The sequence below is a fragment of the Salvia hispanica genome, chromosome 4 (assembly GCF_023119035.1).
Source record: "Salvia hispanica cultivar TCC Black 2014 chromosome 4, UniMelb_Shisp_WGS_1.0, whole genome shotgun sequence".
NCBI lineage: Eukaryota > Viridiplantae > Streptophyta > Magnoliopsida > Lamiales > Lamiaceae > Salvia > Salvia hispanica.
This window is the reverse complement of record NC_062968.1, coordinates 29,719,232-29,743,043: the sequence shown is the minus strand read 5'-3', so window position 1 is coordinate 29,743,043 and position 23,812 is coordinate 29,719,232. Positions and strand designations below refer to the sequence as shown.

At 36.2% G+C, this 23,812-nt stretch overlaps 3 protein-coding genes across 4 annotated transcripts; all 3 read right to left on the bottom strand.

Moving 5' to 3' along the window:
• Positions 1–1,024: 1,024 nt before the first annotated feature.
• Positions 1,025–3,012, bottom strand: LOC125220874 (the record flags this gene model as incomplete). The annotated part of the gene is made up of 5 exons (XM_048123007.1): positions 1,025–1,265; positions 1,393–1,487; positions 2,510–2,610; positions 2,770–2,841; positions 2,914–3,012. Coding segments are annotated over 5 exons (474 nt in total), but the record flags the coding sequence as incomplete, so codon positions are not given.
• A 484-nt stretch (positions 3,013–3,496) lies between these two features.
• LOC125220016 (protein NLP5-like) lies at positions 3,497–8,014 on the bottom strand. Its single transcript, XM_048122124.1, has 5 exons — positions 7,426–8,014; positions 5,859–6,784; positions 5,735–5,782; positions 4,799–5,567; positions 3,497–4,715 (listed from the first exon to the last, which is right to left on the bottom strand). Exons 2-5 carry the CDS (start codon positions 6,732–6,734, stop codon positions 3,817–3,819), a joined length of 2,592 nt encoding a protein of 863 aa, XP_047978081.1. The 5' UTR covers positions 6,735–6,784; positions 7,426–8,014; the 3' UTR covers positions 3,497–3,816.
• Positions 8,015–13,256: 5,242 nt separating this feature from the next.
• On the bottom strand, positions 13,257–23,489 carry LOC125222697 (protein FAM91A1-like). 2 transcript variants are annotated; one of them, XM_048125454.1, is made up of 12 exons: positions 23,301–23,489; positions 23,060–23,208; positions 21,957–22,074; positions 21,135–21,231; positions 20,223–20,329; positions 19,608–19,730; positions 19,361–19,514; positions 17,750–17,810; positions 17,276–17,658; positions 14,770–16,321; positions 13,709–14,044; positions 13,257–13,569 (listed from the first exon to the last, which is right to left on the bottom strand). In XM_048125454.1, the coding sequence occupies exons 2-11, from the start codon at positions 23,185–23,187 to the stop codon at positions 13,789–13,791; spliced, it is 2,979 nt and encodes a 992-aa protein (XP_047981411.1). In that variant the 5' UTR covers positions 23,188–23,208; positions 23,301–23,489; the 3' UTR covers positions 13,257–13,569; positions 13,709–13,788. The 2 variants fall into 2 exon arrangements, with proteins under 2 accessions (XP_047981411.1, XP_047981412.1); XM_048125455.1 differs by lacking the exons at positions 21,135–21,231; positions 21,957–22,074; positions 23,060–23,208; positions 23,301–23,489 and having other exon boundaries at positions 19,608–19,738.
• Positions 23,490–23,812: the final 323 nt, after the last annotated feature.

Genomic DNA, 23,812 nt, shown 5'->3' with positions numbered 1-23,812 from the left:
CATTTTATTATAAAATTAAAAGTTACACTAACTTATTTAACACACTTTTCTTTATATTTGTTAAAATTCATGACTAAATCAAATATGATTCATACTGCGAGACAGGATTGAGTATAATACTGATGTAGATTAGTAAGAGTATGTGTTATGTCTGAAATAAAATAGTAGTATATGTATAATACTGATACTCTGATATCTATGCACTATATGACACAAAAAATCATTATGGCATATACAGATAGGGGCATGTTAGGGTGTCACCACCCTTTAAAATAACATCATACCACCATTCCTAGCCAAACATTTGTACACGTGGATGAATAATAAGCTGCCACATGGCAGAAAAAAGAAAAAAAAATCTGAAAAACTCGGCCAGCAAATTGCTGCTCTTTATACATCAATTTTTCTTGTCCAGCAATATTCGACACACTATACAACAATTTATAGATTGTTGTGTAGTGTTTGTAATATTGTTGTGTAGCATTTATAGTATTGCTGTATAAGTGGTGTCACAATGTCACTTTAAGAGGGGTTGTCATTTTAACACAAACCTATATAGATATACTGATATTGTGTCACATAAAATCAATTTATATTAGTACATGCATAATACTGATATATCAATAATAGATATGTTAATATTTATTGTTATTCAAAATTAGATGAAAATGATGGAACATAACATTATCGAACTTCTTTATTTGACATTCCTCATAAAATTATTTTTAAAAATATACATTGTAAAAAGAATAATTTAAGTTAAAAGAGTTATGTGAAATTTAAAATTTTAAAATAATTTTTAAGGAGAGTATAAGTGGAGTGGTTAATTTTAACTACTGCTAACTGTTAATTAGTGTGTATATTTTTCTGCCCCCTATTTTATCCTTCGACTGAGACATGGTATATTAAATATTGATATTCACAGGGTTAAATCTATATTATGTTCTTAAGATTGGTTTTATGGTCTCATATTAAATATAGTTCTCAAAAGATCACCCTCCTATATGTAACAACTTACAGTTAATTGAATCAGTAAAATCGAACCTCATTTGAAACTCTACATGACACAATATTTGGCTGGAATTGACATTCAAGTATCAAAATCAAACTCATATTGGCTGGAGACCTGGGATGGATAAGAGAGAATGTGAATTCCATCTAAGTTGGCTTTCTTTTCCTCCCAAGTACAGGAGCTGCTTGAAATCTCGGTCCACCCATCCGCCATTTCTTGAATGCAGCTATCGAGGATTGACCGGCTTCATACACTTCAAAAATAAGCAGAGAACAAAGCCATTAGGAACATATCCTTTAATGGTCAAAGATTACCAGAAAAGAAACTTTCAGCTATGAAGTGGATTATGTACAAACTGTTCACAAATTCTGCAGACTCACATTTTGTTTCTTCATTAGTTAAAAGTGTCAAGTATTTGGGGGTCATTGTAAGTGTCAACGTATGAGCCTTAACCAACACGTCCCTATATCTGGTTCTGTCATTAAAAGACAAGAAAGTGAGCTGAGTGATAACTTTATCGCCTATTATAATGCATGGTATGAAATCGGAATACTGCAGCTAACATGCTTGTACAAAACAAATCAAGAACTTACACAATGTCAACAGCTGCAACAAAACAGACTGCATCTATGATTCTCTATGGTGTACTAGTGACATAATTTAAGCTGTTACACACAACAGTGCAATGGCATTAACCTGAAACTAGATGTTGTATTTTTGAACACAATCTGAAGGGGGAGCAAACTTGATACAGGTATAACTGGTGGAATCGACACAATGGTCATTCACTTTCCTATACATTTCACAACAATCAACAGCTGCAACGAAACAGACTGCATCTTGATGGTGTACCAGTGACATAATTTAAGCCGTTAAGCACAACAGTGCAACAACAGCAACCTGAAGCTAGATACAGGCATCTATCATTGTATTATTGAACACTACAACTGATGGAATTAACACAATGGTTAAGGAATAAGCTTATGTGCTTGACTGGCTTTTCACACATTGAACTAAAACATCCATAGACTTTATTCAACCTATGAAACGACACGAACTAAGAATTTTCAGTTCAAGTTACAAAATTCAATTGTAATATGAGGTATACGCTCAATGCAGGTAACAGTATCGGAGAGTAATTCTCTTTTAATTTCCACCGAGTCACAAAGAAATGGTTAGTATATACAGGTGAAAATGAGAATTTTTAGACACTACAGAAACCTTTGGAAGGACTTACAATACTGCAATCTTACACCCCAACTCATAAAAATATGGAGACCGGCTTCTTAAATCCACATGCAATCTCTTCTCTTGTTTTAGATCTAGCAATGAACAAATCATGAAACAAAAACTAAGCTAGATGTTCACAATCACTTCAAATTGGCACAGATATAGTAATAAGTTTCATAGCCCTAGCTTTCAAACCGAAGCATTATAATTGATTTTACATCTCAATAAATTAGGGCTAAATAGAATGAGAATCATGAGATATATTACTCTCTATCAAAACAAGGAGGAACCCTTATAAATATAAGCTGTCTCAAATACAATTCACGAACCAGCCAGAACGGCGGCTCGGCTCTCGAACCAGCTTCCACCTGCGGGGTTAGACAAATCAGCACAATTTGAAGAACAAATCAACACAATCTGAAGAGCAAATCACCACAATCTGAAGAACATATCAGCACGATTTGAAGAACAAATCTAGGCTAATTGAATAGTGCTGTACATTCTGCTAGAATCACCAGCCACAATACCTTATCCGCATCGTCGCTTGAATCAAAGAGCCCAACCCCATTTGCAGCGTGTTGGAACACGGTTGGGACGAGCTAGTGAAAATAAAACACAATCGACTCAGCAATTTTCCACTTCAAAATTATGCAGGAAAATAATTCACACACCTCTTCTTCAGCTAATAATTGGGCATACGAAATCCACCTTTGGAAGCTGATTAACACACCGATCTGTATCTGCAAGAAGCTAAGAAATGTAATCACAACGGTTTAGACTATGTTGCTTCAATAATCGATCACATAAACAACGAATAAAATTAGCAAATTCAAGCAGTTGAATTTGGTATTCTGAATTTTCAATTTTCCCGCCAAGTTAGCGGGAAAAGCGTATTTTTGCCTTTTTAATAATAAAATCAATGTTTTACTTTATTTAATTACTCCGCCTATGAAAACTACATTTCTCAATTTTGCATTATAACTTGTATTGTCCACTGCCAAGACTATAACTATGACGCAAGAAACTCATTTGAAATCTCTTCATCAGCAAATAATTTCAATGCGAAAACACGTTTGATTCACTAATAGGAAAAGGAACTGATCTGCATTGTCCCAAATAAATTGGCTTATTCAAAAACGTTTTGTTCTTTAGAAGATCTATTTCATGTCTAGTATTCCAAAATAAAAAAATACAGTATATATATACTAGGGATATAGAAAAATCAAGTTCTAAAACAGAGGGAACTATAGAATAGAGAGTTCTAATAATGTACATTCATTTTCATCAACAATTGTTTAATCACAATGAAATTTATCACATTTCTAAAGGACAATGCAAGTTTTACAGTAATTTCCATGAAAAAAGGAAGTCTCCGTTCTTGCTTACAGACGTCAAATTCCACAGAATTTTTCAAATTTCAACATTTGGAGAAGACAAATGAACATCTTATCCTGTGTAGTTTTCACTCGAGCCCTTAAACGAGTATTTAACGAGCTCGAGCTAGAACAATGCAAATTGTTCTATAACTTTGTCTACAGAACTCCGATTCCAAACTGCTCAAACTCCAGCAGAAACTACAAACTTCCACCACCTCTAATGCTCAAAGACCTACTAAGCTGAGACTGCGAATCATGAAGGAAGGCGAGCCTGATCGTCTGGCTTCGCGTTGCGTAGCACACGTCGACACACTCCTCCAGATCAGCATCGCACGTGAGCAGCACCCACTCCGCGTCGTCGTCAAGATATTTGAGGTGGTAGCCACCGGCATTGTCCACCCCGAACCGCCTAGAGATCTCGTGCAGCAAGTCATGGTATCTCCAGCTGCTCTGCATCCGGAATCTGATGGTGTCCTCTCCATATGTGACTTTGATCCTCGGCCCGTCCCTCTCCCGTGCTCTCTCCTCCCCTGCAGGAAGGGCGCCTCCCGGCCTATCCGGCCAGGAGAACGACACGTGGCTGTGGGACCTCGGGAGGGGCTGTTTGGCTCCATCACTCCACAAGTGTAGATTTGCATCACTCCGAGTCCTCTTGAGTATCTTGTTGTTGGCTGCTTCGTCTTTGCCAGACGCGTTGTCCTGGCCTCCGGAGCTCAAGGGGTTCGAATTCTGCTGCGCCCCGCTGGAACAGCACTGGCTCGTGCCCGAGGTCTGGCTGCCCGACGAGGAAGGGGAAAGAGATGCAGCGGGCGGGGGTGCCAACACGCTGCTCTCCGGCTGTGGCTCGGAGGGCTTGGGGTGGTTGGGACTGATACTGTCGTCGCCCGACGTTCTTGAGGCATTCGGGGATGCCAAATCGAGGAAGTTGGAGTAGAACGATCCGATCTGAAGACTCTGTTGGCATCCCCGAACACCCTCAACAGAGTCGATCACTCGTTGGATCTTCTGCAATGAGTGGCCGACCTTCTTGATCTTACGAGAGGGCCAACGCTGTATCCCGTTTTGCCTGCATATCCTCTTCAACGTCGTTGGACACACTGAAATTCCGATTAACACGAAAGACGTTACATAACACATCAATGGGTATCATTGGTCTTGAAGGAAGAAAAAAAGTGCTCACCACCAAGATTTCTTGCAGCATCTTTGAGGCTTCCGGCAAAGTGTTGCCTAAGAACCTCGAGTGTGATGGTTTTCTCGGCCTTGATCCGTCTCTTCTCACCCGTTTTTCCCGTGTCACAAGACACAGGAGTGTTTGCAACGAACACCATGCCTTCGGGCGGGCCTAACCTAGTCTCAGGGGACTTTGCTAACGTCGTTTCTCGTGGTAAGATTGCAGCTTCCTCCTTCAACTCTTTGTCAGTGACGACACGTAATGTCTGGCAAACGTTCTGGATTATTGTAGACAGAGAAGTAAGCATCCTCTTATGGTCGTCCGGGCTGTTGCAGTTTGTCGGGAGGAAGAACTCCAGGACGAAGTCGGCCGAGCCAGTGCAGGTGCTCCTCAAACGTATGGCAACCGCAGCTTTCAGTCCGAACATCCTTGCGTGGTGCGAGAGAGGGTAATCCGCCTTGCTACACACAGACACATCAGGCGAGAAGCAAGGCTCGTTCGTCTGGAACGCTGTCCCGACTATACCTTGGCCTTTCAACAAGTGGTATTCATAGCAGGCCTCGTGGAACCCCTTGATCCGAGGATCGCCTATGTAGCAAGCAGATTCCACTGGCGCAACGCAGTTTTTGGTGTTCTCGTCCGAGATCCAGCACCCTTGGTTGCCCTGCACGACGCAGGGCACCCACGTCTGCGCCAATGGCAGCCCGTGAGTCTCACATGCGGACCTCAAAACCTCGAGAATCTCAGGCAACGCAGCTTGGTAAGATAGATCAGATGCCTGCAAATTGTATTGGCAGACGAAACAAAAATAACTATAACAATATCCCACATCGGTATAAAAAGAGAACTGAAAGTCTAATGGACCACATCGGTGTATAGAGAGAGCTGAGCCCTATAGATTTCTATCAAAATATCGAGAGATCGTTCGAATGCAGAGATAATTACCTGAACTTTCTGAGTGTTTGAAAGCTCAGGACTCCTCAGATCCACAGCCTGCGTTCAAGAAAATGAATTCTAAGATAAAACACTCAAAAAGCCAAAGATAATGAAGGTGTAAACTTGCAAAGACCTCAAGAGCTTTGCAGACGCTTTCGAGCTCTGGCCGGTATTGGATCTTCTGTTTGGTCAAGATCACTTCAATCACGCCCAAACAATCGCCGCTGCCTTGTGCAAGAATCGGGACAGCAAGAGTGCCTCGGACATCAAACTGCTTCGCGTGGCCAAGTCTAGGATACTCCTCCCACGAGAAGAAACGGACATCAGGAGTCCACTCGGGAGCCTTGTTCCTGTACACCCGGCCAGGCAGCCCCGCGACGTCCTTGGAATGTTCGTCTGCAGGGAAGAGGAAATTCACAGAGATCTCTCTGTACTGAGCCAGCTTCGGGCAGTTGAGGTCGAGGGAGAAAGGCTGGTTGTTGGTGGTGAGGACGCGTTTGCCTCCTCTGGTAACCGGCACCCACACTTGGATAAGAACATCCTTATTCCCGGACAGACTCTTCATGAAGCCAACTGCCTGGATCAGTCTCTCCATCACGGACAATGAAGCTCGTGGCCCGATCCACCACCTCTTGCTCTGCTCGGAGCCTTCCACAGCAGAGGAAACCCCGGGGTTGGGAATGATGTCAACGTAGGGCTGTGATTTCCGGGTGCCTCGGGATTGGCTAATGGATAGATTCTCGGGGAAGGATGATCTCTTCCTCTCATCCTGGACAACCTTAGATGGGGGCTCGCCATTGCTGAACTCGAGCGCTGGCCAGGAGAAGCACGGATCAAAGGGGGAAACCGGGGTTGTGCAGTCGAAATGTGGGAATTCGGAAGATCCATTTGCCTCCAACCAACACCCATCCAACAAGAGCTCATCCATGTAATCAAAGTCCATCAAGGAATCAGGTGCACTGCTGAGGATGTTACTCATTGGAAGAACACCTTCCTCCATTGCTAACATCACCCGATTTCTTCGATACTCCTCAAACAAGCAAGATTCTTGCTTTTCAACTGTAGAATCAATCAAACCAGACAAATCCAAACTCAATCAAGATTCTTGCTTTCAAAATGTTGAATCAATTTAATCAGACCAATCAAAACTCAATCACAAACAATTGCTATGATAAACTCCAATTGCAAAACTCAATCACAAACAAGCAAGACTCGTGATTTCAGTAGTAGAAGCAATCAAACCAGATGCTATGAACAATATGAGAAACTCCAGTAGCAAAATGGTTGAAAAGTAACAGCAGTAGTAGATTGTAATGAATTCATCAAGTTGGACTGGGAAAAGTTATTGCTCAACAACCCCATATTGATCATTCAATGATAACTATTCAAACATGTAGTTATTATTGAGGATGTCAAACATCACAACACACAAAGTAATAACTCTCAAAAGATTTTTTCTATAGGCAAAAAAGATCTCAATTCACCAAGATTCTTGCTTTATTAATCAGGGCAGAAAAAAACAAAGCTTTAGTATGGATAAATCTGGGAAAATAACCAACTAAATCAACACCACCAACTAAAACTTGAACCTACATGTCAAACTTTTTCTGGGGAAAAAGGTTGAAGACATGAACTTTTAGGTTGGGTTTTGAAGCTTCATTTATGAAAAGCTACATAACTTCAAAAACATGAAACTTTACCCTTGGTGAAGCTTTGTCGATTTGCAGAAATTTGGTTGTTGAATCAATCCCAAGAGAGCCTCTTGATGATTGGTATTGATGAGAGAATCTGATTTGACTCCTAAAAAATTCCTTTCAAAGGCTTTAGGAACTTTTGGAATTGAGAGGAGGAAAAAAGGCTAAGTTGTATGAATCTGAGGGTTGAGATCTATATTATGTGGTACAAACTTGAGAATGAGATCCCTCTCTCTCCTCCTCCTCTCTCTCTCACACACACTTGTGATTATCTGTCAAGATTCTTGTTAGTTGTTACCAAGCAATGGGCCTACCCTCTTGGGATTCCCATTCCATAGTCAACTGTAACAAACAAGAAAAACTTAAGATTTACCACCAACACTACACTACACACAAAGTGAATCTTGCATAGTTACACTCATGAACAAGAATGAGTTGAGTGATAAACCAAGGAAAAAGTTTGTCAAATCCAATGAATATTCACTGGAAAAAAGATCAAATTTTTACCCTCTTTCAAACAAGGAAAACAAAAACAAAGAAAGCCCTTCTTTACAAACATTAAAAATGTTAGTTTTTCAAGAACACCAACTTGCGAATCTTTGCCATTAGATTATTAGAATTTTAAAGAAAATTATGGGGGTTGATGATGTTGTTGAAACCAATCAATCCCACCAAATTCTTGGTGCGTGTGGTGCTGTAATCCATTTCTTCTTCTAAGAAGAAAAAAGATTCAATTTTGATTAAGGGGGTGAATGTGAAAACCACGATCGGTGGAGATGCGTGAAGGGTTTTTTGATGAAGAAATCAATTTTTTGATTAAATTAAGTTTGTCGCATTGTGTGATGGGAGGAAGTTGCCAAAAGTGGCCACTTTGCTTTCTTGATTAAACAACAAAAAAGTAAATAGATGTAATAATCATCATTAGGTTTATGAATTCTTATTTTATGTAAGGATGCTGACGCAAATGGGATCAAGTTGCTATTTTTGTATTATTGGTCAAACGTAGAGTTAATCTTCCCAAAATCTCCATGTTCTTTAAATTTACGCCACTCGAATTTGTTAATCAAAGTTTTGTTGATTATGGTTATTTTAAGTAAGTAATAATATATGTCACTTCAGTTTTGTTTGCTTTATTATGTCACCAAACAATACTAGATCTTGTTCCATAAATTACTAATTTAGTGCGTACGATCCTCAATTCCTTTTTCCTCAACTCAGAAAAATAGAAGATGGATTATAATATGTAGAATAAATTATTATTCTTCAAATAATCTTTTTTTCTGTTTCTTACGAAATTAGCCATTAATATTTTAATGATATGTTCCGAAATTTAGTCTAATGTGTTGATTAAAATCAAATTGAAGCACTCTTCAACTAAATCAAACTTATCAAATATGGTACTTCAAAATAATATTATCTGCATTTTTAATATATAAGCAAAACATTTACCAAAAATCGTTTATAAATCAGACACCATGTTATGTAGCAACAAAATTAATTTATGCAAAATATATTATTTTTGCAATTAATTAGTATATACATTATAATCATGGAAAATGGTAGCCCCCTAAATATTATCCATTGGAAAGGAATATTTTAATTTAATTCAATTGCCGCTTGTTTATTTTTGGGTTAGTTTGCGAGGTACATATTTGATGTGTGATTGTTATGCCTTTTTATCCATTTAAGCTATATATTGACATTATGATTAGCAGAGTATCTAAAATATACTCCATATAATTCATTATTTGATACACAATGTATTAAATTATGAGAAAAAAGATCACTCTATGTCCTAACTAGCTCGTCGAAAATCATGGTGAAATTATAACTATAATCTTAATTATCGATGTTATTAAATTTTATTTAGTTGATCGAATAATAAGTTAATACTACTCCATATGATATAATTATGTTTTATACGTATTACAAATCCCATCTAAGAGGTGGTATTCAAAAAAAAGTTGTACTAGTATAAAATATTTTGGATCGTAGTTTTATAAATATAGGACCTCGTGTTTTTAATAGAATAAGATACTCCTAAATAAAAGTTCGCGTGGGGTGTGAAGACCACAATTACTAGTTAAATAGTGTATTCCTTAATAATTAGAGGTAAATTGAAGTTTAATAGCCTCAGTTTAGTTTAGAATCTATCAATATTCATTTAGAATTTAATCAGATAGGGATGCACGTACATTCAAACACATACCAAAATATTAAAATATTATAAATATATTATATATCGATATTATCCATACCAAATACCCTAGAGTTCTGGTTGTTCAAAATTGACAAGGTACAACTTACAACTAACCCAATCATTCTCATTATACAATCATATGTTAGTTCAAAATGCTTTGTTAGAATAAATGAATCAACAATCTTATCGACTATGTTTATGATTATCCTTAATTAAATGTTCACACTAAACATGATAACCATTAGCCAATTTAATAAAAAAAAATCTCTGCAAGTCCAAAACGCGTATTATTTTCATTATTTAAAACGATTACTTTGCTATCATCAATTAGTGTTTTAATTAAAGAGTTTAATTAATAAACGTCATTAGAAGTTTAAACACGACTCTAATACAAGTGGAGCATTGCTGCACGTCGTTTTAGAAATTGTGAATCTCAATGTATGTTTTTGATAATTAAGATTAGATTATTTTGAGTTTATTTGAGATGAATTAGATCTTAATTACCCGATACTATTTATATAAAAGCACAGTGATAAAATGCAAACTTATATATTGTATAAACTCAAAACTCCTCAACACAACTTTAATATAATATCAACACAGTGTAAAATTTCAAGATTTTAATGTCAACACAATATCAACACAGCATCAATCATTGACTACCGTTGAAATTATGTTGACATTTTCACGTTGATGCTACTTTGTGATCTGTTGACATTTTTCAATGGTGCAGATCATAATTTTGAGTTTGTATAATATTTAAAGTTTTCATTTGATCACATTGGAAAGACCAAAAGACCAAAAGACTCATAAGATAAAATCAATTGTAGCGTCCGAACTTCAGAGTTGAGTCTCAAGTTTTATCTACAAAGTCAAATAACATTCATAAAACTCAATTTTATCCACAATATCATAGAGTATAACTTGATTAATTCTCTCGTTGATTTATTTAGTATTTACCCAATTTAGTTTAGCCCACAAAAGAATTGAAGACACATAATTATAACTATTCGTCTATGTCTAGCGCCAAAGTTCATTAGTGATCCGTTGATAATTGAGTGCAAATAATTATTATTAGTCGATAAATCCGCAGGCAATTTCTGTCATTTTCCTTTTATCTTTTATATTTGAGGTGTCCATGTACATGTAGAAATAGAACTCGTAATGCTTCACTATCTAGTTCACTTATCCACAAAAAAGTCGATCTCTAAAACGAATTTGGCATAAAAATATGTGCATCTACTAATAAAGACTTATTGCGGAATAAATAAAAAGATTTGTTCTAGTGAATATTAAATAAATTATTGATATACACATTCCTATCCGTTATCTACCTTTGCAATTCCTTGCACTCATTTAATAAATTAGTTTCTCAATTTTATTTTTCACTTTAGGATTGAATTAGAAGGTCGTGAGATTCGAGTATTCTCCACTAAGCAAGAATCAAGATTCCAATTTTAAAGAGAGTAATCATCCTAAAAGTTGTCATATAAAAATTTCATTCAAATAAGAACAATGACTTTTTGCAGAAAACTTTGAAATTGAGGGGTAACTATTTGGTGAAGGTAACAAAAAAATAAGTATATTAAAGGATTCTATGGGAGGAATTGTTGACCTAAAATTTATCTTTCAAAGATTTTATTCTATATTTTAATTAAATGCAAAAGATTGTACAACCACAAATCCAACCATGTAAAGCCACATCAACCAATAAACATAGGCGATAAGGAATCTTGGCTTTCGTCACATGCATCTGAATCTTCAAAGTATCTACAGATTCAGATTCGTAAAATTTGCTTAGTTGATTTTGTTTTCTTTATAAATTTGTTAAAGACCAAAATCATAATTGCTGATGTGTGACGATTTTATAATTATTGAATGTTCAAGTGTGATATATAAAAGAAAAAAAAGTACTTGGCGTGACACTTATTCTTTGTTTATAGTATCTCTTAATTGTGTAAAAGGACAATAGTTATGCTAATTATATGCCAGTGCACAAGAAATTGAAAAAATACGAATTAAATAGGAAGGGAAAAATATTGTGACATTATTGGTTAGGCGGAGCTACACTTTAGTGTAGAAGAAAGCTTCGACTTATACTGAAGTTAGGCTCAAGCTGAAATTATTATATACTGTGATTAATTAGTTTTCATATAATCCCACTTGATTTGGAAGTGAAATGATTCAAATCTCAATAATCTCCATGCCGGAAAGAAATGTCTCCAATACTATGGAACGGATGGAGTAATTCATATTATACCACATGTAGTCAATTTGAAGCCAAAATCTTTCACTTAAGTTAAAAGAGTCTTATGGTCCCTCAACTTTACCACTTGAGTTAGACATCATCGATATCTCTTTATTACCAATTAATTTTAGCATAATAAACTTTTGTATGCATGGGAGATATTCAAATAAAATCTCATTTTAATAAAAAAAATAAAGAATTATTTTAATTGTTCGATCCATAAAATTCTAAAATCCCATTAAGCGAGTACAGTATTAAGGTTCAAATCTCATTAAATGAATAAAGTTGAGTCTCTAAAATCTTTTCTAAACCTATTTATATAGGATGGATGTATCTTTGTCAACTAAATTAATGTCAGCATCAATGAACTTTTATATGCAAAAAGGTTAATCCGGGAGTATTATATAGCACTACTACTATAAGTGAAAGCTCATTTATTTCAAAAAATAATTTTTGCAAAACAATTACACATCTTTGTTTCCTTGGGCAACAGTGCTGTTGGTGTATGCAGAAATTTTTTACATAAGAGCTCTTACGCAATATTAACACAAAATTATAATAGCAACAAATAAATGAATTTATCAGAATTAAATCAGAAGCTAAAGGCGGCTCCAGTCAAAGATCATTTATCAAATCATAGTTCAAAGACCATTTATGAAGTCTTAAATAATCGCTAGTTCTTTAATCTTCATGCCTAAATATATGCTTCAATTACGATGCATGGGACACGAAGGGAGTATTTGGGTTTCTAATTTTCAAACTTTCAATTATAATTATAATTATGATTTGTATATAAAAATATTATTTGTTTGTAAATATCCAAATTTAAGGTGATTAAAAAGTTCATCTCGAAGCATATGGATATTTAAAATAAGACAGTCTATTATCGAACTGATCAAATTCCAACATATACTATAGTTAGAGTTGCACAAATCTCTATAGGTTGCACATTACCTATATACATAGAAAATCTCAATAACATTATACAATGAAAATATCTCAAATTGACGAAATTGGATTTTAGTGACTTTTTATTTCAAGTTATTACGATTTCTTAAATGGGCCAGCGCTAGTTAACAAATAGACTAATCCAAAGTCCAAACCATCGAATTTCCTCAAAATATCACATTCTATCAATAGTATTCATATTAACATTTATACTTAAATCTTTTGTTATAATATAATTTCATGTCTTTTTCTTTATGACCGTAAGTTTGGCTGATTATGCAAAATGTCACAGGTCACTGTTTGATTCATTTTCTACTAACTGTTCTTCGTCAGTGAAAAATAAAATGGAGCCTAGAACAAACTAATTTTTTAAAGAAATAAATATAGTTATAATCGAAAAATTTGCAAGATCAAATTCCAACACATTAATTGACACATTAATTGGAGAAGAAACGTCTTAACAGCTAAACTGTATTGCATCGTCTACTTGCCTGTCAATGAATACTTCACATTCCAAAGACTTGAAGCAACATAATTGTACAAACAGAAATTTTTTTTGCCAAAAGACTTGATACATTTTTACACACTAGAACAAATGAATCATAATCAGATGGGTAAACGCCTCACATATATATGTATATTGTCGATGAAAAGAATATTCTCATGTATGTAATAGGAGTACTCTGCAGGGACAACCACCGCCCACCGGTAACCACAAGTACGCAGCCATCACCACCAGGCTGAAATGCAGAAGCTGGACAGGAAAAAAGAGCAGGAAAATCAGAAACGAAATACCTATAAATACATGTCGAAAGTTGCTGAGAGATGTGGAATTCCCTAAGATAGTAAGACTAGCAACAATTGCATTGTACAGAAGAGAATTTGGTGTTTACCTCAACAACCGTGATACACACCCAGATTATAGGATGTGGGAACTCAAGGAGATCTGAACTGAAGTATGAGGAATTGAATTCTAAACTTTTTGTTTGACTGCCAAAGATGAAGATGCTGCCGATGCCTCAGCTATTAAGGAAACTGGTTGACGAGCTTGAAGGCAAGCACCAATCTCAAAAGGACGCAACTCAGTCCCATCAAATAGAAGGTTCACACCCGGAAGAGTTACTTCTTTGCTATCAGCATCCTCTGATTCACCTTTCCCAGTGCCAATGGTGACGGGTTCTTCTAAGGGCCTCACGCCAGCCTCATAAATTGGGCTTAGGGAGTATGATCTACAATATAATGAAATTTGAATTAGTGAATTAATAACATATGAATAGGTCTTCCTGTTCACAAGCCTACATAACCTATCAATTCAAAGGAAAACAAAAAAGTTGATTATCCCTGAATTTAGAATATAGTCCATTTTGGATCCTTTGGTGGCCTATTGCATACCCAAACACTGAATTAGTATAAAGGATTTGTTAAAGCCACTCTTTTCATAAAGTTGGAGAATCCCCAATTATAATATGATATCAGAGCATGCCTAAGTTCGATGAGGATATTATTGCTAATGCTGTGGGCAGATGAGTCATACCTAGAAATAGAATTCACAAATCAGAAAGAATACAGAAAATAGTGTGTTAGCTAGCTTTAACTGGATCACTGATTGAATCAAGGGCTACCCATCGAGTTAGATCAGAACTAGAGACCTCAAGAAGATCAAACACAAGTTTACTAACTACAAAGCTCACATAATGGCTGAGCTCTAGTATTTATTTGCCACAAAACCAGAATAATCACTAAAACAGGCTAAGAAGTCCTACGTGATGAGGTCTATCATGGGACCTTTCTACAAGTTCTGAAAATACTATAGATGATCAGAAACCAAATAGAGAAGATAGAGAGAAGAAAAATAAATGTCAATTAAAGTTTGATTAGACCTGATATAGGAATACTTGTAAAAATCACAAAAGCATCAGTCCTGACTAGCCAGGCATAGCCAACGAAGACGCACCTTAGAATGTTGCCATCAAAACTCAAAACTTCAGTCCCTGAACGCTGCCTGCTAGCAATTTTTAGCCTTTGGTTCTCACTTAAGGCTCCTGAAATAGGAGAAGAAGGATCCGCAACTGGGTTCCATCTTCCACTAGCATAGTTCATTAATGGTCGAGATGATTCCCTTCCCTTAATGTGCTCTTTTTGGTAAAGAAGTCTTGCAGTAGGGCCTGTTGCATGGTACTCAGCACAAACATGAAGCAACCTGCCTCTTAGGTCCTGCATTGCTTCACGATGCTCACCCAGCAAATCTGTTTGAAGTAACTGCGAAGAAACCACTCTCTTACATATACTGTTGCATAATTTGGGGCTAAAAAGCGGGATACCGAACTCTGCACCAAGTACAACCCATTCATACTTGTCTTTATCAACTGAACATGTTTCTGAGTATCTCTCATTAAATAGCCTGAGTAGGCGAATATAACCTATTGTCCACAAATTTATCTTTTTTGAGATATCATGCAACAATATGTTCAACTTTGAACATTCCTCCCCACTTAGCCCCAGCTCCTCTCCAATACAAGCAATTGAACCATCACTGTTTTTCAAGGGCAATGGAACATCTAGTGTGACAACATTTCCACGATCGTCAAGATCATTCTTGCTTAAAGGTTGAACCAACACAGCAGAGTATTTAAGCAGAGAATTCAAGCAGTGTAACAGTATGCGTCCTTTCACTAAATTCCCTTCGAATTTTCCACCCAAACCCCCAACTGTAGATCCATCCCATGACCATATAAGGGCTTTCTCGCAACCAGCTAATGGTGCAGGAAGTAATCTTAGACTCTGCCCTTTCATCAGAACAATGGAAAGAGGTCCACTGGAGAGAGCAGTATAGAGCACTAACTTCATCCAGGGTGTCATAGAAGAATGTGTTGGAGGGCCGAAATGAATAGGGCCCTTTGATCCAGGCAAGACAGAAGAATGAGGAAGTGGAATCATGGACATGATAATGTCATAGTCACGATGAAATAGACGATTCAATGTAGCTGGGGCCAGAGAAGCCAAGCTTTCACAACGAAGTATATCTACTCGGTATTTCCTTCTTTTCTTTAACTCTTTTCTGGCAGTAAAACTTTCGCCAGAATTGGAAATTTCGTCAAACTTGGAACTAACACTTAAATTAGACTCCTCTGCATCAGAACTGGTCTCTTTAGAAAACGTAGTGGATAAATTATCATCATTACTAGTTCCAGTGAGAAGCTCAGCAGAACAATTATTGAACTCTGTTTTATTCACACCGTCATTTTGAGAGCTGTCACCCTGACAAGCATCAGTTGCCAAAGATGCGGTGTCCTCCTTGTTCATTCTCTGTCTTCCATCAGTAACAATCCCACCTGAAGTTAGGCATTCAAGAATACACCTGAGGCTGAAAGCATGATTAGCAAACTCCTGTAACTCTCCTTCAAATTTAGCACCCTCCAGAGTCATAAGATCATTGCAAAGGTCAGAAATGCTTGTGTGATTAAGTTTTCCAGCTTCATAAAGTGTCACGGCATGAGATTTCAGACCTATAATAAATGGAAATGTAAAGTCAGCTACAAATTAAAGCGATAATAAAGTCAGAAGTGCAGTACAAGATGCAAAACAGAACCCTCAAAAGGCAAGAGAAATGAAAGAAGCAACGAACAAGAGAGAACAATGTTAAGTCCATGTCCTGTCATTGTAGCTAGTTCAGCAGCCTGAAAGAAATAAATATGATATGCCAAGTCTGTTCTCCATCAACCACCAACCATGCATTTTGGAAGGTAGCAACAGTAATACAACTACATTCATAGTCACATCTATTTAATTCCAAAATTATCCTCTTTGTGGGAGTTCAGCAAAATAAGGATGATGCTTGTAATATGTTATCTTATGCCTATGAGATGTAGCTTTGCAAGAAATCTATTTCAAGATATGGCCTCTGAAACCTAACCAACCAAGAGAGTTTAAATATATAGGACTTATTGTGTAAGGAACTTAGCTGATGTCGAGGATAACTAACCTGTTATGGTAACAATACACTGAGAATAAAATGTGCTCTGTTCTGATGTTCATCCACTTAAAAGCTGTACACAACATAGAAATTTCCCCCAATGTGTTTATTGTCTCTATTTTTTCCTTGTCTATCTTTTCTTTTTCAGCCATTGCCACAAATAGTCTCAGCTATTGGATACTTGATCGCCCAAAACATGAGACGAATGGTAAGAAATTTTAATTGTAAAACTTGAGAAAGCTCATCAAGATCAAGTACAAGGACCTAATCCATCTTGGACTCTCCCAAGAAGTGTAAAACCCCAACAGAGAGCCCTACCCTCAACTGTGATCACAAGAATAATGTTGTTTTGAATCACACATATTCAAGATTCTATATAAAGTTACATTATGATAAAAATTTCTCTGTTTAGTAAAATGTGACACCAACATGGCAGATTCAATGAAAAACTTAAGTATTTGGAGAATGGTTAGAAATAGAGATAGACCTGGAGAAACAGATCCCATCATAAGATATGATGTTATATTAGCATCGACAACAAAAGCTACACGAGAACAGTCAGCAGCAGGTCTAGAATTTTCTGTCCACAATACATCTCCTGATTGAGGACCGCTGCCATCACCAAGTAAATTTTCAGAGCCCATATTACCATGAGAACCACCTTCTTCATCACTGAGAATACTTCTAGGAGATCCAGGCAAATAAGTGTCCTGAAGAATGGAGGCGGGATCAATAAGTTTCACTGCCCATCCCAATCGACAAGCAAAAGATGCAGCACCCTGTAGCTGAGTGATATCAGCTTGCAGAGTCAATGCCAATTCAGCAACAGTTGAATTCTCGCTTGACACCACAAACACAGCATATAGCAACCTGCTTACGCCACCCGCATTATTTATATGTGAAATCATTTACACTTGAAAGCTTCAATCCAAAAAAAGCATAAACGATCGATAAGTCTTACTCTTCAATTGGATCTTCATATGACTGCTCCCTGTTTGAAACAAATCCTTCAAGCCTTGAAACTGTAAGAAACATAAATAAGAAGAAAAAAAATAATTAAATCTCTAAGTTTGTATGTTTTACATATAAGCACAGAATCACAAACACTATTTTGCAAATTGATCACCCTTGTTTTATATAGAATTTCTGCTGGCTTGTTGATGTCATCTATTTACTTTCTTTCTCAATATAACAGAAACAAAAACTCTCCAATATTTCACAAGCTGAGTTTGACAGCAATTCTGTCAGTTGTACCAACTACAATCACCTAGTTCAATGAGAGGTCTACAACTACTTACCTTCTAATGTCCTTATGTTACTCTACGATGCCTTACTGCTACTTTATAAGATAATCCTTCTCAAGTGAAACGTTGAAAGTTTTGGTGTGTGATAGGTTTCAAGGATATAAGGTCGTCCAAACAGTTTAAGAAATTGAAGGCATTTCCTCAAAATAAGTTTGGATCAGCAGAACAGGACAATTGTGATACAAACAAGTACTCCCTCCGTTCCATGTTAATAGAGGCATTTTATTTTCTGCACTCGTTTTGGAAAAAATAATACTCCCTCCGTCCCAAGGAAGATGACCCCTTCCTTGGGTGGCACGGGATTTTATGCAGCTTTATTATGTGTGTTAAGTGGAGAGAATAAAGTAGAGATAAAGGTGTTTCCATTTTTAGTAATGGGTCATCTTGGTTGGGACAAATCAAAAAGGCGAGTGGGTCATCTTCAATGGGACAGAGGGAGTAATAAATAGTTAAAGGTGGAGAATAATGTAGTCTTCTCTACATTATTCTCTATCTTACTTTACTTTTTCTCCACTCTAACTATTTATTACTACCTCCATCCCATTATAAGTGAGGCGTATTCCTTTTTTAGGCCGTCCCACTATAAGTGAGACATTTCACTTTATGACAAAAGGTAACACTCTATCTCTCTCTTACTTCATCCTCTCTCCTACTTTTTCTCTCTACTTTTTTTCACTCCTAAAAACCTATAACCAAAAAGTTTTGCCTCACATGAAGTGGGACGGAGGGAGTATTATTTTTCCAAGGCAAGTGCAGAAAATGAAACGCCTCTATTAACATGGAACGGAGGGAGTAACTTTTTATTATCTTGCCCATCTCATTTTTCTCAAGGTTCAACATGATGCCACCATAAGTGCTACTATGTAGTCTTTTTAATGTGACAGAGAACTAGCAAATCATCAGTAGCATACTGCTGAAACTAAAGATTACCATGTAAACATTAAGCAAATACTTTTCTTTTAAGGGTCAGTACATGTTTGGACATATAAATCCAAAATCAGTTCTCAATTTTTTTGTATATATACTTTCACCAAACAATGTTGATGAAATTAATGAAAATTTTTTATGCATTCATTTCATTTGAAAGAAACAGCTAAGTGTGAAAGATTAGAGAATAGAGAGATCAAATCAAAAGTTTTATGTCAGTACTAAAATGGTAGTGGACAACTACACATTCTTTTTCTCCATAACTCTTCATAATTTCTGTGAGAGGAATATTCAAATTTCATTTCATCTAAAAATTACCAACTAGATACTGAAAATAGTACCTTTGAAACGGTCATCAGGATAAACAGGAACATCAAAGTACACGAGCCCACGGCGATATAGACCCTTAATAATTTCAGGGTCAAAAAGGATAAAAGAATTGGCTTCCTCCTTGCAGATTTTATCAATTGTTGCCGTTTCTTCTTCTGATAGTTTCTATACAAGAGGTGGGCAAAGAGTTAGTGTCAGTTGGACTTTTACCTCTGGAAATATGCATTTGGGAGTCAATTTAATTATAAGGCAGTTAACCTTGAATTCTTCCAAAGTAAAGTTGACAAGAGAAACTCCCCACCATGGCTCAATCACAAAGTCCACAGGTTCTGTGGGCAAGAGTTCTTTTGCTATTGACTTGTTTAGCTTCCACATAATTTTCTGAAAGGCTCCAACAAAATTAAACTCTAGTTAGATGGGCAGATAATCATGTTATATGGTAATAAGAACATCAAGTATTGCTTCAAGTGGAAGTTATAAAAGTGCCAAGGATGGGTATTATGGACTATGAGGGTGGTAGCGCTTGGCATACCAGTTCCATCAATAACCCTTCAGAATCATGAACATAATTCACTTAAACATTGTGGGATTTTGGCAAGGACCACTTTTATACGAAGAGTGAAACACAAAGAAAATTAATTTTCAGTACATTACGAAATTGAAAAAAAGAAAAAATTACTTAACTAATGGTTTCAAAAAATAAAATTACAGATACTGTCTAAATGTCTTACTTGCTTAATGGATCCAATCATGGTGCTATCTATTTCAAATAAGTTTCATGACAATGAAACAATAAGAATACTCATGAACTGTATTTGAAAGCATTGTGATAGTTAACATGATACACAGACAGGATATGCTGTCACTAAATACCTTAGATCTACACTTGTTCATGATGTCAATGAATTCATTTCTTCCGATCCCTGTGATCCGCAAGGCATCTGCTGCGCTAAAATTGGGGATGCTGTCATAGGGTTGTTCTGCAAACATTTGTAGATAAGTTATAAATACCACAAAAGCGAAACTGCTGATTTAGAGTGATAGAAGTGAAGTTTGAGTAGATTATGGCCCCTACATTCTTTAAAGGACATCAATTTTGATTAATGTATATAAATCGTAACAGACAATCTTATTCAATTTTATCAACCATCCTTTAGAAATTATAAGACTAGTCCAGAATTTACTATGTTGCTTATGTTTCTTCCCACTAGTATTCAAACAGATTTTGCATCTGAAAGTCCACAATACTGCCTGCAGTATCTCAGGCTTGCTTCCCTGTGTTCAAACAGGTTTCACCTCTTTGCTCTCTTGAGTTGGCTTTAACTGAAGCTTCCATTAACTCTATTGAAATCATTACTATGACGCTGTTAAAATTGCTCTGTATCATTACCAATGAAGCATTTGCAATGTGCAATGTATATATACATATATGAAGTACTATAAATAAATATGCAAAGTGTAATTGGTGTATCAGTGAGTTTCTATTAGTGGATACATGAGCAATGAGAAGGAAGTTCTTGCATCCATTCTGCACTGATAAGGAAATCAGATATCACTAGTATTAACATCTTCCATAGAAACAAACTGAAGATTGCAGGGTCAAAGAATTAGTGAATCAAGAGTATAAGAGGGCAAACTGACTCCTTCAGGCTTTAGGTGCTAAAAGTGGAGACCTAGCTAATCTGCTGCTATATATGTAATTTCAAGCAACGAGTGTGTCAAACTAGCAAGTGTTATTCAAGCAAAGAAGAAGAGCAAATAGTACATCAAGGAAATTGTTTGTACCATTTTTCATCACTTCAAATAAGATGTCACAGTAATATTTGAAAGGAGAAACCCTCATAACACGGCAAATGTATTCTGCAAGATGGTAGGGAAACAGCTGCAAAAACAGTCACCAAGTTACTAGTAAGTTTAATTTTCTTTAGTACTTTACAGGAAGAGAATAAGAGTTAGGAAAACAGAGTTAACAATATATAAAAAATAAGTACAGGAGTGGGAAATTCCAAACAGATCAAAATGATATACTAAGGTAATGAAATGAAAAGGTGATGAATGTGTAGTGAGAATAAGTGTTACATTTAAAACAGATGGGACACCACACGTCCTTTAAGTAAGACTAGAGGAACGAAAACCTATTAGATTCAATAATAGGAAATTATATTTGTTTCATATCCTAGCCCCGCAGTTGCACAAAGATCTCATCAAGTAATTAACAGGAGGCATCAAAACTTTTGTCCTGGACTACAGTAAAATAAACATGAGACGGCCTGAGTTTATAAAACAATCTTTCTCTCTTCCAAAATCCAAGTTTTGTTTCACTTGAGAATGACATTCCCCCTTCTGAGGATACCTATAGGCTGTAGCATATATCTTGTTACTTGCACATACTAAGTTGTACTGTTTGATTACCCTCCTTACTTCATTTATGTTCACAATTCAGTGGCTTCATCGCTCGACAACATAACATTTTCAGCCAAGAGCTTACATTTTTCAGCATCAAGCACATTCAAACTGAAAATTTGTTATGGTAACTAATTGACCCATGAAATCTAAAAACTATAGCACAATGAATAAATGGAGACACAGGTTTTTCATGAAACACACCGCTAGGTTCCGCCGTAGATAACGCATCATTTCCTCATAGTATTCACCTTCTTTGCTCACTTTGCGAGCAAAACAAGTGTTCCAGAGAAGTCTTTTCTTGATACAGTGATCAACTATCCTGCATGACAAGATGGACCAAATGATATATGATAACTTTCCAGCAAACTCTATACAGAAGGAGGTTCACAATACTACAGTATAAGCAAAAGCAATAAGTTAATATAGATGTCATGCATCAATTACATTATTCTTTTGACACTAGATTATCACTGATTCGAATATCACTGAGCTATATCAAAGTAATCTTGCCTTTCTGAATCTCAAATCTCAATCTAGGCACAAGAAATCAGAAGAACAGAACACTCCTGAACATTCTAACGCGCAACTACTGTTCTACTAACCTCCCTAAAGGTGTACACATATCTATGTCTCACATTCTATAAGATTAAAGAAAAAAGGGAGTGAAACTTCCATCATACAGAAAGATGAGATCAAGATCATTAGGTATAATAAAAGAAGAAGCTGTTCATTATGAATATGTGATATTTAGAAGTTATTCTTGTTTATTGTTTATTTATTTCTAGTTTAGAACTATAAATATAAGTCGAAGGGTTCTGAAACAATAATACTCAAGAATCAAAAGAGGTTTTTTATAATCTTATTTCCGTTTTCCAGCAGAAGCATCTTTAGAATTTGTGAAATGAGATCTAAAATTAATAGCAATCTAAAAGTACATCCAACCAGCAAGTGAAATTAAACAGCCTTTGATTCAGAGTGCATAGCAGATGAAAGCCAGGCCTCTTTTGCACAAGTTCAATATGTTGTACTGTATTTCAGAATCATGCCAAAAACTAAATAACAAAGTATGAACTTGTCGGCCAGTTCTAAATCGGATAGAACACAGAAAACTGCACATGGAACAAAAAATTCAAGCAGGAAACAGGTGGAATGCGGATATGAGTTGGCCGAACAGCATCAACAGATTTCTAGTTTTTAACTGATACACACAAAATCTACACTGGTCAACATAACTTGACTGCACCAGCAAAATTGTCGCCCAAAGAAAATTACCACCCAACGAGGGGGAAATAAGAAAATCGAACCTGCGATGCCATTCTTCCTTGGAATTCAAGGTGGATTGAAGGCGCTTCGGCAGGCTCTCCCAGGGGCATTGTTCTGTAATTGCTTTTATTATCAACTGTTCCTCTACTGTCGCCGGCTGACGCTGCATTTTGTATGGCCACCAAAATCTCTGCGAAATCACCGAGGTCAACTACCGATTCACACATTTTACACCAAAATCAAAGTGAAAATGAATCGCAAATGACGGGGAACTGTGCGGACCTGTGAAGTGAAGTCGATGAATTAGAGGCGAGAAGCGGGATCGAGCTAGGGATTGAAATCTGGCAATGAATGTAGAAGAATTGGCAAGCAACGACTGATTTGAGCTGCTGCGACGAGGATCAAAAAACAGTCATCAAACCCAGATTTGCTGTTGCGCGTATCTTTCTTTTTTCTTTTTTCTTTTTTTTGTTTAATGTATAAACAATATTCATTTTCTTTTAATTATATAGTCCATTCCTCACCAAAAATATTGACAATTTTTTGGACATGAATTAATAACAAATCTTGTTGCATTATATTGCTAAGTAAAAAATTATCTACTTTTAGTCTTCTAGTGTGGTTATGTAAGAGGGTAAAACATCTCAGAATATTGTTATATAGATTAGAAATAAATTGTGACAACACTGTCATTATATAGAGTCTGTCATTAATATTATTGCACATTGCAAGTTTGCAACGATATGTGATAAAATAGCATACGGAAAAGGAAATGCGGAAATATTTGTATTACT